This window comes from Dacryopinax primogenitus (genome assembly GCF_000292625.1).
Source record: "Dacryopinax primogenitus strain DJM-731 SS1 chromosome Unknown DACRYscaffold_11, whole genome shotgun sequence".
Lineage (NCBI taxonomy): Eukaryota > Fungi > Basidiomycota > Dacrymycetes > Dacrymycetales > Dacrymycetaceae > Dacryopinax > Dacryopinax primogenitus.
Genome location: NW_024467208.1, coordinates 532,765 through 546,637, shown reverse-complemented (window position 1 = coordinate 546,637; position 13,873 = coordinate 532,765). Strand labels below are relative to the sequence as shown.

Genomic DNA, 13,873 nt, shown 5'->3' with positions numbered 1-13,873 from the left:
ATGTTTAGCAGGCAAAGGCTACGTGTGTTTTTACCCCCTTGGTGGAGTCTGAGTCGCACCTTTTGACACTCTGGAAGGGACCGCCCATGACGCGGTGCCGTTCGCGACTTCGTGGCTCTGTCCCTCTTTCTCCGTCTTTCCATATCTCTCTCTGCGGAATTCCCCCTGTGCGCTGCACGATGCCGGACGCACGCTTAGCTCAATCGATGAATTGGGCAGTGCTGATCATTTATCCACAGAACATCAGTCCACCGAGGCCGACACAATCAACTAAATGGGCATCCTCGCCGTTCGCAGGGACAGTTTCCAGACGTGTCTCAGTCGCCAGGGCAAACCATCACGACGGCGACCGAGGCTCTCTCAATAAGGGGGCGCCCGATACCCCCTCAAGCTTTTTGGTGGAGGTGGATATCCCGGAGCCGGGGTAAGTATCCAGATACGGCATCATGCCGTCCAGGGTCCATTTAGCTCATTGAAACCATTTCTTTGTTCATACAAGGAATCGTCGTATCGAATTCGTAGCAATAGATGCTCTCCTCTTACATGCTTTCATCAGTACCCAGCTGCTCCAAACGTTCCGATCCAGAGCCCGTGGAAGAGCAATGCAGCCTGAACCGCGTAGACGGATACGGATCAATCAATCATCGGGAACGACGCGGAACATTCGGTTGCACTTACGATGGAGACGGTGTTCAACACCATGCTGTATCCATGCAGCTTGAAGAACTCTTCCGAAAGCGCTTGCAGTTCGTCCGAGGCCTATTAGAAGAAGTGACTGATCAGATAATCTCCACGGAAGTATGATGTACATCACTCACGGTTGGATCGCTGAATGCCTTTCCTTCAGCGCGTTCCTTTGCTGCACGGGTGAACATGACCTTCTCCGTTCTAGGCCCGATATAGAAGAATTGGACCGCGTTCGTGACTGTCAGGAGGGTAAGCACCCAACCCTGTAGCGCGTCCGGTGTGAGGGGCTTGATGAACATGTATCCGATGGTGTCGGGGTGCGTGTACGAGTATGTGCCGAGCATGACCGTTCCGAGGGCACTTGTGAGGCCAAAGTATGTAGGGAACCACTTGGCCGTCAGCCTCCGGTAGGGCTCGCGAGCTGGGTAAATATCGTGAGCGAGTGGCGGGAAATGCAACTGAAGCCCACTCACGGACTGCTTTCACAGCCAGGGAGTTACCAATGAGTGTCACCCATATAGCTAACGAGACGTCTCAGTCACGTTAGCTCAGACAGAAGAGGATTACGCGTACTCATTCCGAAAAGTGTGCCCCATGACAACGTGTAGAACGACTCAACACAAATGAGTTCCTTCAACAGCGCCCATGAGACCATGTGTGTCCGCGAGTAGAGGACCATCTTGTCAACTTCTGGAGATTTAATCAATACTGTGACAGTCATAGTGTTCGATGAGAGACGCACTAGAACAGGCCTAGGTTATGAAGGGATACTGTAACAGGAGAAAGGAGGTCGCACGACAGACGTGAGGCGGGCGCGTTGTTCAGGTGAAGTTGGGCGGAAGCAATCGGTGATGAATGAGGATGCGCGCTTCTGACTGGACCCCTCGGGCGCTTCTCAGCTTGACCATCCCATTGGGTCTATTTGCAACTCTTGCTTGGAACCCATCCTGCTATACCTAGAACATTTAATATGGCAGCTGCTGTGCACCCAAGCTCATCTTCTAGAGAGATGATCATGGAGGCCTTCAACGGCCACAGAGAAGTGCTCGACGAATTTGTATGCGCCCGTTCTCGTGCGCTGTCGCGTCCATGTTAATCGTTTCACTTAGTACGACAGAAGGGAAGTCCTGGTGAAGCTCTCCCGAGACATTACTGCCCTATCGAAGAAATGCATCTTCATGCTTCATCGACTGATGAGCGACCCGTCCAACACGCCTGGCATCGAGCGAGAGCAGAGTCTCGTTGCTGCGAAGCAGGGATATGAGTGCCTGAAACAAATCAAGAGTATGTTAGAGAACGCACGAGAATACCTGAGAGGGAATGAATTTTGGAAGTACCAGCGGTCTATGTGGGAATGGATGTGACTACCGGGGCATTCGTACTGACCGACTGCAGTGCACCTGGATTGCAAGAGTTCATCGAGGCATATGGATTTGCATACTACTTGGAACATAACGCTCTCGTCCACTATGCGGATATCCAAGCTTATCTCTCTGATGACTCTGGTATACCAGTAAGTAGGTGTCGTGTTTTAGAGTTTGCCAATCTCATTCCAGACAGTATTTCCCCTTGCCACCCTCTGATTACCTCCTTGGAATCTCCGATCTGACGGGCGAACTGATGCGGTACGCCATATCCGCCATTACCACGCCTGGAGGGAGAATACGAGCGCGTGTTGTATGTGACTTCGTTCGGGACTGTCGAGCAAGTGGGCGAAGTCGTATCTCCAACTTAAATCGTATGTTGACCAGCGAGGCAGAATTCGAAGCTTTCGCACCGCAAATAAAGGGATTGGATCAAAAGCAGAAAGCCACCACAAGCTCATTACGCAAGATGGAAGATGGTCAGTACTGGCGGATTGTGTTCCATTCCGTGAATCCATGAAGACTCACTTTGTCATGTCAGCCACATATGCTATGGCCATCCGCGAAAGGGAATATGCGGCTTCACCCGAACGGCTGGACCAACTCGTTAGTGAATATGTGTCTGGCTCTAGTCGGGATCATGGCTGGGACAGCAGCGGTCGCACGAACCAAGGAGATGATCATGACGAGTGAAGGAGCCCCGAGTTTACTGTGATCCCCGAACCTGGGACCGTGCAATTTTCTTCTCGCTTTACTCCGAATATTCTGTGTCAACATCCCACAATGTGCAAATGTAACAACTCTGCTCCACGGACGGACCGCGACCGAGCAACCTGAATGGGAAAGCCCGTCAGCCAGATCTGGGAGACTGGGAGTGTCAAACGCTGCTCTTCCTTGCGGTTCTCAGCACAAGACGAAACTTACGTCATTAATCTTTCGCCGAGATCTATCAGCCGCTTAATTTGGAGGGAACGGGCTTACTCAGCCAAAAGCCATTTGATGCCGTCGCTCACAATCGGCTGACTAAGGCAATTGCCTTCTCTATCGTTAGGGATAAATTATGGAATTCGCTGTGATAAAAGGCGCGATGAGAAAAACTCAAGACTACAGACCTCCTTTCTAACGTCCCCAAGACGCCCCCCAAGCTCAGTTCCATCATACTTGAAGTTTCCCAATGTCCGACCACGAGAAACCATCATCTCGGGAAGCCATTGGCGTATCCCGAACCAACACGTTGATTGGTGCCGAATCCAATGATTTAGAAAGCGGACCACAAATAATACTTGATCCCGGAAAAGAGGATCTTGGAGTCGTGCAAACCGTACATGTCATACCAGACGGAGGGCTGAAGGCATGGTCAACAGGTGCGCTCGTCACGTGACATCCCCATCATGAGTTCCGATCGATGTGAGAACAGTGCTGGGTTCATGGCTGGTCATGATCGCAACGTTTGGGTGAGCAAGATTTATATTTAGTTGTCTACAACTAGCTCACAAGAGTCTTACCACACAGGTATATGGCAAGCTTCGGTGTTTTCCAAGCATTTTACGTCGAAGACCTCCTGCCCAACTACTCAGCCTCCGAGATCGCATGGATCGGGGGCATACAAATCTTCCTTCTCTTTTCTATGAGCATTGTGTCAGGCAGGCTATTTGACGCTCACAAATTCCGAGCAACTATGCTGGTCGGTAGTGTGTTGCACATCGGATGCTGCTTTGCTCTGAGCGCTGCCCAACCGGGCCAGTATTACCAAGTAAGTTTGGGACCTCTTCTAGGGCTCTATACTGATGATGCTATATAGTATTTCTTATCCCAAGGAGTTGGACAAGGCTTGGCTATGGGCCTCATGTACCTACCTTCAGTGGCCGTACTTGCGCACCATTTTGCGAAGAAAAGAGCACTGGTAATCGGGATCGTATTCACAGGCTCGGCATTGGGGTAAGCTCTTTCTCCCATTTGAAGAGGACAACGGCTAACGTTTTCAAGGGGTGTTATATTTCCTATTCTCGTAAACAACATCTTCCAGAAGAACGGCTTCAGGTGGGGTGTTCGTGCTGCCGGATTTCTTCTCCTTGGACTGCTAGCCCTCGCCAACCTCTTGATGCGACCTCACTATAATCCGGCGCATAAGAAAATGGCAAAACCGAGCATTCTTAAACTTCTGCAAGACCGCGTGTACACCTTCAGCATGCTTTCCGCGCTCTGCAGCGGTTGGGGCCTCTGTGAGTGTATCCGCAACATCTCTAAATCTGGCTAATCAATTTGTCAACAGTCTTCCCATGTTGGCATTCGCATTTCCCCATGGTGCCCAGTACCATGACTGATCTCTTTTTTTAGTCTTTTACCTGGAGTTGTACGCTACCTCTCATGGAATTGACCAGACTATTGCGCTTTATACGGTAAAACTCCCAATTTATCAGGCTCGAGGCATGTTTTCTTACGATCATGTGCAGATCGCCATCACGAACGCCGGCTCCATCCTCGGTCGGTCAGTGTCACCATTATCTATGCTGGTCTACGCGACTGATGTCCCCTGATTCAGAGTAGTGCCAAACGTATTCGCTGATCGGTTCGGACCGATCACTTGTCAAATACCAAGCCAGTTCGTCAGCGCAGCTCTGATATTCGCTTTGTTCGGTATCAAGGACCAAGGAAGCTTGATCGCATTCTCCGTCTTGTACGGTGTGTTCTCCGGGGCAGGTGCGTGATGGGTTTGTGTAGGGCAACGGGAACGACCTGACGTCGCGCGCAGTTTTCAGCCTGTTTGCACCCATGCTGGCCGTGATGGCCGATAGTATGGCAGAAGTCGGGTAAGACCACATAACATTTTGGGGAAGACATTGTTGACCACAAGCAGAATTCGCATGGGTCTCGCCTTCTTTGTTATGGGCGTCGCCGGCCTCACCGGCACCCCAATCAACGGAGCGTTGATCGGCAGTGGCCCTAACTACAGCTGGTGGAAAGCAATCGTTTTCAGCGGGGTGAGCAAAAGCCCGCGTGAATGCAGCGATATTGATTGCTGAGCGATCTGCCAGACCACACTGCTGACTGGAGCATGCCTGATGACGTTAACACGTTACCTTTTCCAGCAAAAGAGACAGAAACGCTGGGTGTAGATACCGAACTCGACAGACCAAGTGATCTATGCGCTTGAGATGCAATCTAGCAAATATTTGTCTTCGCAATACACTTGGATTGATCGAGCAGCAGACAACCTGGTATACTGGTATAGCACAAGACGACCAAACGGACCATTATAATTCAATTCGATGTGCTTTCCCTACTGCCATATTATCTGTTGTTGCCCGCTCTTCGGCGTACCCTCGATGTAGATCCGTCTTGCCCTGGCAGACCGTGTGCCTGGACGGGATGTCAATTGAAAACACGTAGAAGAATTGGAGTACTCACTGGGAATGTCCACGAATAGATGTTGATAGACGAAGTCACCCCGTTCGTTCTGATTATCATTCAGTATGTTCCGACGGATGCCGTGCGGAAAGACGCACCTTGATCATATCGACATGTACCTCACCCTCGAAATCCAGTTCGAGTGCTTGTGCAGCCTTCTTCTTCCCACCCATATTCCCTCTTATCCCGCTAAACATTCCCGCAATACCCCACCCGCTCGGTTTCTTCTCCTCCGTCACCGGCTCGGCAGGCGCTGGAAGAGTCTTCGGCGTCGTCGGAGCAGCAGGGAGCGGTTCTCCCACTAAGAAAGCGAATGCCCTCCGTGACTGGTCTGCTACTTTCACCGAAAACTTCCGTGCGTGTTTTAGCGCTCGATCCCACAGTGGATCCTCAGGATCGTCTGGCGGTTCAGATGCCAACGTCGGTCGCGAACCCTTGCCTTCGACCCAGAACCGGAAGATGAGGTGCTCTCGCCCTGCAGAGTCGACGACGATCTGAGCCGGTACTTGCCGACCACGATGTCGCGGTACGTGGAGGGACGGGGGGTTGTTGTGGAATATGAGGGGAGGATGGAGTTGGGATGTGATCTAATACTGGAAGTTAACGTATACGCAGCACAATAGACGTCGAAGGCTCACGAGAGAGGATGCCTTCAGCTTCTCGCAGATTTCGCCATACAGCACTGTCGGCGAGTTTCGTGCAAAAAGCTCGGTCGCAAGCGCATATACGATGATAGCACTCAGTCCTGCGCCGGCAATGATGACACTGAAGTTTGTCGTCCTCGCGGTCGTGCGCCTCACTGTCTCAACTAAGCTTTGAGAGAAATTATCCTTGTTCATACGCACCCCTTTGAGCAGCATTCAACTGCGACCACGGCTTTGTATCCTCTGAACTTGCAGGGCTCCTATCCAGCTGCAGCGCAAACGGTCCGACGTTGCTCGTGTCTGACCTTGATGGGAGCTGGGAAAGCAGCGACGGAGTGCCAGTAGGTGGTGGGGTCGACGTCGGGTAAGCATCTCTATGCGTTGCATAGAACCGAGTTTGTGACTTGAGGTGAACGCGAACGGTCAGACGCAGGCGCTGTACTGTTCTTAATGTGTTCATGTTGCTGTGCGAGGCGCTCGGAGGTGCGGAATTGAGTGCGTTGGCGAATAGACTAAACTTGAAGATGTGCAATGCGGGCGGAGGTTTTCATTCCGTAACGAACACGTTGTTTGTCACCAGCATTTGCACCTGATAGAGTCATTACAAACATTTATCATATACAATCATTGATTGAAAATATGCAAAAGCAAGCCGTTTCAAAAGACAGCGATGAAAATTAGTCGAACCATCAAATGATGCAAACAAGTCTTCTGTTCCCTCTCATCATCATGTTTCGTTTTGATCGCATCACCCTCTGATCAGTAAATGCATGATTACTTATTGGATTGTCCGCGACAGGTACCACATGAATTGCAAATAAAATAAGGCTACAACCGAGACCGTTGCGGTCTTTTTCTCCATTACCATCCAAGTAATTACACCCACTTGCCCCTCTTCTTAGCCAGCAGCCACGCGCCCACGGTCATGATACACGTTCCGCCAATCATCATCACCTGCCCGAAGGTCAGATGCGTTTCACAGATCAATAGATGAAGTTACAGAAGTGAAGACGATTGCTCTGGACCAGCTGTACTCAGGCCCGTTGCCGAGAAGGGCACCGTCGATCGGTGTACCGACTAGCGCCGCGATGCCGACGAGGGCGAGGGCGAGACCCATGCGGGCACCCATTTCTCCCATGTGGTCTGCCATGGCTGCGAAGAAAGGACCGGACATGGATACGTCTTGGGGTTGAATTAGCGAGAGTAGCAGGGAGAGAGAAATTGACGCACAGGCTCCGGTGATAAAGCCGTATCTAGATTGAAATGGGTCAGCATCACTCTTGGTAGATATATGCGCATATCCTTACAGAATACAGAAAATGGTGATCCCGCCTACGTTATGCAGTCCAAACATAACGAACACGAGCGCTCCGGAGAGGAAACTCATGGGCATCAGCACCTTCGTAATCCCGATCTTGTCCGCGAATATATTGGGGATCGTACGACCGAAGATAGATGCACCGTTGACGATCGCGAGCTGTACCCGGGTCAGATGAGGAATTGGGGGTGGGAAAGAGGACGCACGGTATAGAACGAGAAGTTCTGGGAGATGCCGCCCCGGGTAAGGGTGTATAGCTGGATGTAGAAATCTGATCTTTGAGTTAGTTCTGCGTTCCCTCTCTGTACCGGTGATACTGACAGACGAAGACTGGCCAAGAAGTCAGGGACAGCGCATATATGTACAACCCAGCTACTCACAAAGACCAAAAGCGACACATGCTGCGCCCGCCACTGCGCAGATGTACGGCGGGTCCTTGAGGAAGGTAGCGATGTTAGGTGCAGGTTGCTGGGTGTGCTTTGGAGCATATTGAGGCCTGATGAGCAGATTGGCGAATACGGTCGCGCCGAGGACATAAAATCCTGCTGCGCGGACACCCCACACGTAGCCTACGTCGTTGAAGATATTGTTGATCATGACTAGATATATGCGTCAGTCATTGGTTGAAACATTGAGCCATCGCGTGGTACACACTCGGGAAGACGATACCGCCGATTGAGGATCCAGTGAAGGCGATACCGATCGCCACAGCACTGTTCTTCTTGAAGTGCTGCAGCACGACGGCCATGCCCGGGAGGTAGAGCATGCCCATAGCCATCCCCTGTCCTAGCCCCTGGCTAAGGAAGATCTGATAGTACGCATCTCGCTGTGCCTGTGCTTGGGCGAACAAGCACCCGACGAAGAGGACGCTCCCTGCGACGAGCATGTGTCGGCAGTAGCCACGGTCGAACATCGGCCCTGCAACAATAGCTGTCGAGTACAGGAAGAAGGCCTGGAGGGAACCGATCCATGAGATCGCCGAGGTCGAGTAGGAAGGGAGGAGCTCTGTGACATAATATCTGCGCCTCTTTAGTGAAGATCATAATGCTGGTATGAAGAACTTACGTTTGGTATACTCCAAAGGCGTTGGCGTATCCAAAGCAAATAGAGGAGATCCACCATGCTCCCGCCACGGTCATCCAAGCCTTGACACCTCCCTCAGGAATATGGTGCTCGTGGTCGTGCTTCTCAGGAACAATTCCTGCTTTAGCTTCCTCCATGCGCTCCGCAGCCGCGGGCGCTATGACCTCTGCCAGTGTCTCCATGTCGTAGGAGATCTCCTCATCGCTCTGCTTTCCTGCCAGTGAAACGATCGTCATTGATTGTGTGCAGGGAGATGGGGGAAAGAAAGGGGATCTGATGGGTTTGTCCTCCAAAGGATTAATCTCTAGGCTTTATGTCATCGTTAACCGGTGTCCTTGTAACCGGTGCAAATATCCATCTTGGTCTATCCACGGCATCGCACGTGCCACGGTCATGATTTCTTGCTGCCGTACCACTTGTGAGGATACGATCTGCCGTTACCCAAGGTGAAAATTCCTGCGTCAACATGCAGCTGGTGATCCGCTGATACGAGCCAAGGGGCCCGATGACGCAAATGCGGTGGATTTCCTACAAACCGGCTGTGAGGACCTCTGTTCGTCTGATGGGTCGGTTGTACGTCGCAGCCAGGTCGGATGATTGCCGTACTCAAATAAAGTTGCGAAGCTTTGTATAACTGAATGGCTGTACACTTGGCCCTGATGGACGAGTGCCCAAAAGGGGCCGATGTCGCCGCTGGCACTCACCTTGTGTCTACCTCGTCCTATTCACTCCACCTCAACGTTGTCCATTCGTCCTGCACTGCGTATCAAGCCACTTGAGAGAAGGCCGGCGTCCTCACAGAGCGTCCAACACCGAGGGGATCAACAACGTTCCGTTGTTACATCAGACCCAAACCCTGATCCACGTGATTAGCACGCGCATGAAGGCGTCAAAGACGGCAGAACGGAGAATTTCTCCGTTGTATCGATAACAAAAGCTTTTCCGTGCGATGCTATCGGCCGCCGATTTCCGTGCCGAGTTAAACTGCTGGTTCTTGCTGCCGGCAATCACCGCGTTTTGCGCCTCCCTTTTTTGGATTAAAAAAGGAGGTTTAAACCAACCTTTCGAGAAGCACGATTTGAAACCTGTGATTGGCTGAGCGGACGCAAAAAGGTGCTTCTTCACCTGTTTTGACCCCCCAACAATCCTTGCAACTGGTCCCGAAAAAAGAGACCGGACATAGTACCGCTGTTATGCGTGACTATGCCTGTCGAGCCATCGAGTAGCTCGTCCGTGTTTCTCTATGCCTATGGTCTCGACGAGCTGGAGTCTCCGGCCAATCGTCCGTGACCCACCAGTCTGGACAACTTCCTTCTTTCTCCATGGACTTCCTCGTCCTTGTCCCAATCAGCAAGCCATCCCCCGAGCCTCGCGTCTGCAAGCTTCCACACGCCCGACCCAGGCTTGGCTGGGCTGGGTCTTCGGTGGATCGTTATGTTGCTGCCGCTGCCAGTGCGTCTGCGGTCCTTCTTTGCCGCTCAACACCGCTTTTCACACGATTACACCCAGCAGCCTCGCCAACAACGAGGCGCTCACACCTGAGTTCTGATCTCGCATCATCATCACCCGCATGGTAGCATCAACAATCAGTTCATATCATCAGAACAAACCCTACGCCAGTTCCATAAAAATCGGGGCGGCTTCTCAAAAGATAATGTACAGTCCCTCAAGCTTAAACCAATAGCCCAGTTTTGTAACAGGTTTCGTACACCGTTGCCGAAACCTGTTTCGCTTCACGATTTGGATTTGATCGTCGGGTCTAGGCTTCTTGCCTCCGAACGGTCTATGGATTGATTCCCGGAGATACGAGGTGATGCGCGAACACCGAAGCGAGCCCACTTCCACATCACGTGACATATTCCGTAACTCGCTGCTACGAAGGTTGAACGGCAGGTGCAATGCAAGCAAATAACCGTGGGGGGGGAGAGGGGGGGGGAGGAATGAGAGAGAGAGCGTTGCCACTGGAAGGGTGCCAACAAAAGGTAAGGTTCGGCTAAATCAACTCTTCTTGCTTTCACGTCCATCTTCCAAATCGATCTGTGTTCCTTCCCACGCTCATGAAGCAATCACACCATGATCCGTACTGAAACAAGTGCATTATTCGATGCCGTACAGTATCCCTATCCGTTTACACAGTGGACATTTAACCATGTCTATGGTCAACGATTCCTTCAAGGAAAGTGCAGCCCTCTCTTCTTGGCCAGCAAGTATCCTGCAACTACAAGCAAGGCACACCCAGCGAGCATGACAATCTGAAACAGGATATCAGTCCCAGTTCTATCCGATACTTAGGGTTGCATACCCCACTGAATATTTCTGCCTTCCACCAGTCAAACACCGGTCCGTTGCCTATGAGGGCACCGTCGATCGGAGTGCCGATCAGAGCCGCAATGCCGATCAACGAGAATGCGAAGCCCATGCGCATTCCCATCTCCCAGAAGTGATCTGACAAGGCGGCCATCAGGGGAGCGAGGAGGCTGACGACTGCGGAAATAATCAGACAAACGACGCGGTATTGATCCGAGGTGACTTACATGCTCCAGAGGAAAAACCGTAACTATAAAACAAATCTGTAAGCTTCCCGTACGTTGAATGTACTACCCCGACGTACATTATACAGAAGATAACCACCGCACCAACGCTCTTCACCCCAAACATTGCAAATACGATTGCACCACTTAGGAAAACAGTCGGTATCATTACTTGCAGGATCCCGAATCTGTCTGCCAAAATATTTGGCAGGGTTCGGCCAACGACCGAGGCTGCGTTAAGGATTGCGAGCTGATCAAGGCGTCAGGGAGGTATTATTCGCAGTGCGGAGGAGACATACAGTGTAGAAAGAGAGGTTTTCGGAGATGCCCTGGGTCAGTGTATATAACTGGATGTAGAAGACTAGTGAACGGTCAAACGGATCCGGGAAGAATCAGTCCAAGAAGACACTTACTAACAAAGACTTAAAAACATCAGTCAGCATGAGCCGAAGTTCAGTGGATAGAAAACTCACACAGTCCAAGCGCAGTCAAGAACAGACCACCAATCGAGACCACATAGGGAGGATCACGGAGCAGCTTGAAAATACTCGGTGTCGGCGGCTTGGTGTGACGCGGGGGATAGCGCGGCCGCATCAGCAGGTTACCCAGCACACATGCGCCGAGGACAAAGAATCCCACTGCCCGGACACCCCAGACATAGCCGCGGTCGTTGAAAACATTGTTGACAAGAACTGTAACGCTCAATTAATGCATATCGTTGAATGAACGGCGAAGTACGTACTTGGGAAGATTATGCCTCCTACTGAGGAACCGGTCACGGTCAAACCCATGGCCAAGGCACGGCGCTTCTGGAAATGATGGCCAATCACCGCCATTGAGGGAAGGAAGATGATTCCCATGGCAATCCCTTGTCCTACGGCCTGACTGAGGAAGACCTACAGAGTGATGAAAGGAAGTCCCGATACAATGAGTGCAAAACATACCTGATAATACGAGTCCTTCTGCACTTGTGCTTGCGCGAAAAGCGTCCCGACATACAGCACACTCCCCACAATCATCATATGCCAGAAATACCCATGATCGAAAAGCGGTCCAGTAACCAATCCCATGGCGAATAGGAAGTATGTTTGTAATGAACCGATCCATGCAATCGAAGAAGCCGAATATGAGGGTAGCAATGTTTCGACGTAGTACCTGGCTACAGGTTAGCTCGTATAGTGCTTCCGATAACCAGCATAACGTACGTTTGATAGACCCCAAAAGCGTTGACATATCTGTTGACAGCGCTTAGTTTCACCTTAAATGAACGTGAACGAGGGACGTACCCAAAGCATATGGATGAGATGAACCATGAACCCGCGACAGTCATCCACGCATCCCATCCTCCATCCTTTCGAGCATGAGCAGCGGCCGGTGGAGCAGCAGCTTCTGTTGCAGCTTCCTTTTTCTCGACACCGGCAGGCTCTTGAGGAGCAGCGAAATCTACGACAGTGCTGGTTTCGACATCAGCAGGTGCTTGAGGAACGGGAAAGTCCACGATAGTGCTGGTTTCCGATACTCGGACAGCGCTGGTTTGGCCAACTTCGAGGACGCCCCGTGAAGCCATCTTTTAAAAGGAAGCGAGAAGGATGATAAATACCAGAAGTGAAGGGGTAGTGGCTGGCTCTGTACGCCTTTTATAAAGTGCACACCCACCGGGCTGTGGAGTCACCCATGGGAAAGGCAATGCCGTCCTCTGTAAACCCCATTATCGGACGAGATTATCCCATGTTGGCTCACAACCGCGATTCTATTAAACCTGCGCTTGTCAGCAAAGTATCAGGGTCTTTCCGCGACGGTGTCGGAACGCGCCCATGAATGCGTGGGTACGAAACTTTTGTTCCACTTGTGACATGATACTCCGTCTTGGGAATCATTTGGAATCCACGTTTACGTCCCCATCAACAGGTAATCCTAGCCTCAACGGAGAACTTGGCTGTCCCATTCACAAAGAGTGCCCCCCACCCATCAATGTCGTCTTTCCAACTCCTCCACATCCACCCAATGTTATTCGGCTTAAAATAGTCATCGCAGTGATAATCCAGCAAGTTCCAATATGCCGCTTCGGAGGGGACGTTGGCTTGTACGTTTGTGCTATTTGATGGCCATGTGTTTTCGTTGCTGGGCCAACCCGTCTAATGACAAATCAGCACTGCAACACTAAATCCGCCACTGGTAACGTAATACCTGGGTCACGAGTATGGGGCGGCCCTCTGCCAGCGATGCAAAGTAATCCATGACATCCAAGAAGTTGGACCAAGTTACCTGGTCCCCTCCCCAGACTGAGTTGTTGTTGTAATACACCAAATTGTTTATCATGAAGAAATCGACCGCATTCTGCACCGAAGTGATGTTCCCGGATTGTTGCCAGCCAATCGCCATGTCGGATATGGAGACCGGGATGTCCAGTCCAGCAGCTTGGAAGGATGCCTTCATGCCGAGAATGTATGAGGCAAGTGCGTCGGAGGATCCGGCATCATCGTCATATAATGGCTGTTCATGGAAGTTAACGCCCAGCTTTTAGAGTATATACTCACTTACTTCATCACCCAGGGCGACTGCAAGCACTGGATCCGGGTTGCGAATGACAGCCTACGACAGGTTGAGCATAGGGTATGACCAGGCACACCTTTGGCGTGGCGTACCTCTGTTAAGGCGTATATTCGCGGAACGCTCTTGATAGCGAACGTATCCTCGGCGGTATAGTTTTGCCCCGCGTAATGGATAGGCAGCGTCCAGACCAAAGGGATGATGTTAATTCCGGCATATGCGGCCGCTTGGATGATAGCTAAAGGCCCGGGTGAATTGTAAACTGCCGATCCCAATTGGACTCCATCA

At 51.3% G+C, this 13,873-nt stretch overlaps 7 protein-coding genes across 7 annotated transcripts; 3 read left to right on the top strand and 4 right to left on the bottom strand.

The window, feature by feature from the left end:
• Window positions 1-461: 461 nt before the first annotated feature.
• Window positions 462-1,478, bottom strand: DACRYDRAFT_22848 (uncharacterized protein). The gene is made up of 6 exons (XM_040772980.1): window positions 1,430-1,478; window positions 1,261-1,377; window positions 1,161-1,208; window positions 819-1,108; window positions 679-759; window positions 462-609 (listed from the first exon to the last, which is right to left on the bottom strand). Exons 2-6 carry the CDS (start codon window positions 1,364-1,366, stop codon window positions 553-555), a joined length of 582 nt encoding a protein of 193 aa, XP_040627937.1. The 5' UTR covers window positions 1,367-1,377; window positions 1,430-1,478; the 3' UTR covers window positions 462-552.
• Window positions 1,479-1,602: 124 nt separating this feature from the next.
• Window positions 1,603-3,155, top strand: DACRYDRAFT_22847 (Translin). The gene is made up of 6 exons (XM_040772979.1): window positions 1,603-1,744; window positions 1,797-2,035; window positions 2,083-2,200; window positions 2,248-2,395; window positions 2,447-2,530; window positions 2,593-3,155. The coding sequence occupies exons 1-6, from the start codon at window positions 1,658-1,660 to the stop codon at window positions 2,742-2,744; spliced, it is 828 nt and encodes a 275-aa protein (XP_040627936.1). The 5' UTR covers window positions 1,603-1,657; the 3' UTR covers window positions 2,745-3,155.
• A 70-nt stretch (window positions 3,156-3,225) lies between these two features.
• Window positions 3,226-5,300, top strand: DACRYDRAFT_116872 (MFS general substrate transporter; the record flags this gene model as incomplete). Its single annotated transcript, XM_040770278.1, has 12 exons — window positions 3,226-3,415; window positions 3,469-3,505; window positions 3,564-3,804; window positions 3,853-3,989; window positions 4,038-4,273; window positions 4,324-4,332; window positions 4,389-4,450; window positions 4,505-4,539; window positions 4,594-4,751; window positions 4,804-4,861; window positions 4,909-5,032; window positions 5,087-5,300. The coding sequence occupies 12 exons, from the start codon at window positions 3,226-3,228 to the stop codon at window positions 5,165-5,167; spliced, it is 1,368 nt and encodes a 455-aa protein (XP_040627935.1). The 3' UTR covers window positions 5,168-5,300.
• Window positions 5,301-5,331: 31 nt separating this feature from the next.
• On the bottom strand, window positions 5,332-6,586 carry DACRYDRAFT_116871 (uncharacterized protein; the record flags this gene model as incomplete). Its single annotated transcript, XM_040770277.1, has 5 exons — window positions 6,305-6,586; window positions 6,098-6,258; window positions 5,558-6,046; window positions 5,460-5,508; window positions 5,332-5,411 (listed from the first exon to the last, which is right to left on the bottom strand). The coding sequence occupies exons 1-5, from the start codon at window positions 6,561-6,563 to the stop codon at window positions 5,332-5,334; spliced, it is 1,038 nt and encodes a 345-aa protein (XP_040627934.1). The 5' UTR covers window positions 6,564-6,586.
• A 298-nt stretch (window positions 6,587-6,884) lies between these two features.
• Window positions 6,885-9,275, bottom strand: DACRYDRAFT_22845 (MFS general substrate transporter). Its single transcript, XM_040772978.1, has 9 exons — window positions 8,487-9,275; window positions 8,076-8,440; window positions 7,802-8,020; window positions 7,743-7,751; window positions 7,628-7,692; window positions 7,411-7,580; window positions 7,334-7,356; window positions 7,104-7,285; window positions 6,885-7,057 (listed from the first exon to the last, which is right to left on the bottom strand). The coding sequence occupies exons 1-9, from the start codon at window positions 8,738-8,740 to the stop codon at window positions 6,980-6,982; spliced, it is 1,365 nt and encodes a 454-aa protein (XP_040627933.1). The 5' UTR covers window positions 8,741-9,275; the 3' UTR covers window positions 6,885-6,979.
• A 551-nt stretch (window positions 9,276-9,826) lies between these two features.
• DACRYDRAFT_108367 (uncharacterized protein) lies at window positions 9,827-10,053 on the top strand (the record flags this gene model as incomplete). Its single annotated transcript, XM_040768639.1, has 2 exons — window positions 9,827-9,960; window positions 10,017-10,053. 2 exons carry the CDS (start codon window positions 9,827-9,829, stop codon window positions 10,051-10,053), a joined length of 171 nt encoding a protein of 56 aa, XP_040627932.1.
• Window positions 10,054-10,589: 536 nt separating this feature from the next.
• On the bottom strand, window positions 10,590-12,445 carry DACRYDRAFT_67801 (MFS general substrate transporter). Its single transcript, XM_040775860.1, has 11 exons — window positions 12,322-12,445; window positions 12,241-12,270; window positions 11,980-12,190; window positions 11,778-11,931; window positions 11,509-11,727; window positions 11,449-11,457; window positions 11,335-11,396; window positions 11,112-11,285; window positions 11,043-11,057; window positions 10,807-10,992; window positions 10,590-10,756 (listed from the first exon to the last, which is right to left on the bottom strand). The coding sequence occupies exons 1-11, from the start codon at window positions 12,363-12,365 to the stop codon at window positions 10,676-10,678; spliced, it is 1,185 nt and encodes a 394-aa protein (XP_040627931.1). The 5' UTR covers window positions 12,366-12,445; the 3' UTR covers window positions 10,590-10,675.
• Window positions 12,446-13,873: the final 1,428 nt, after the last annotated feature.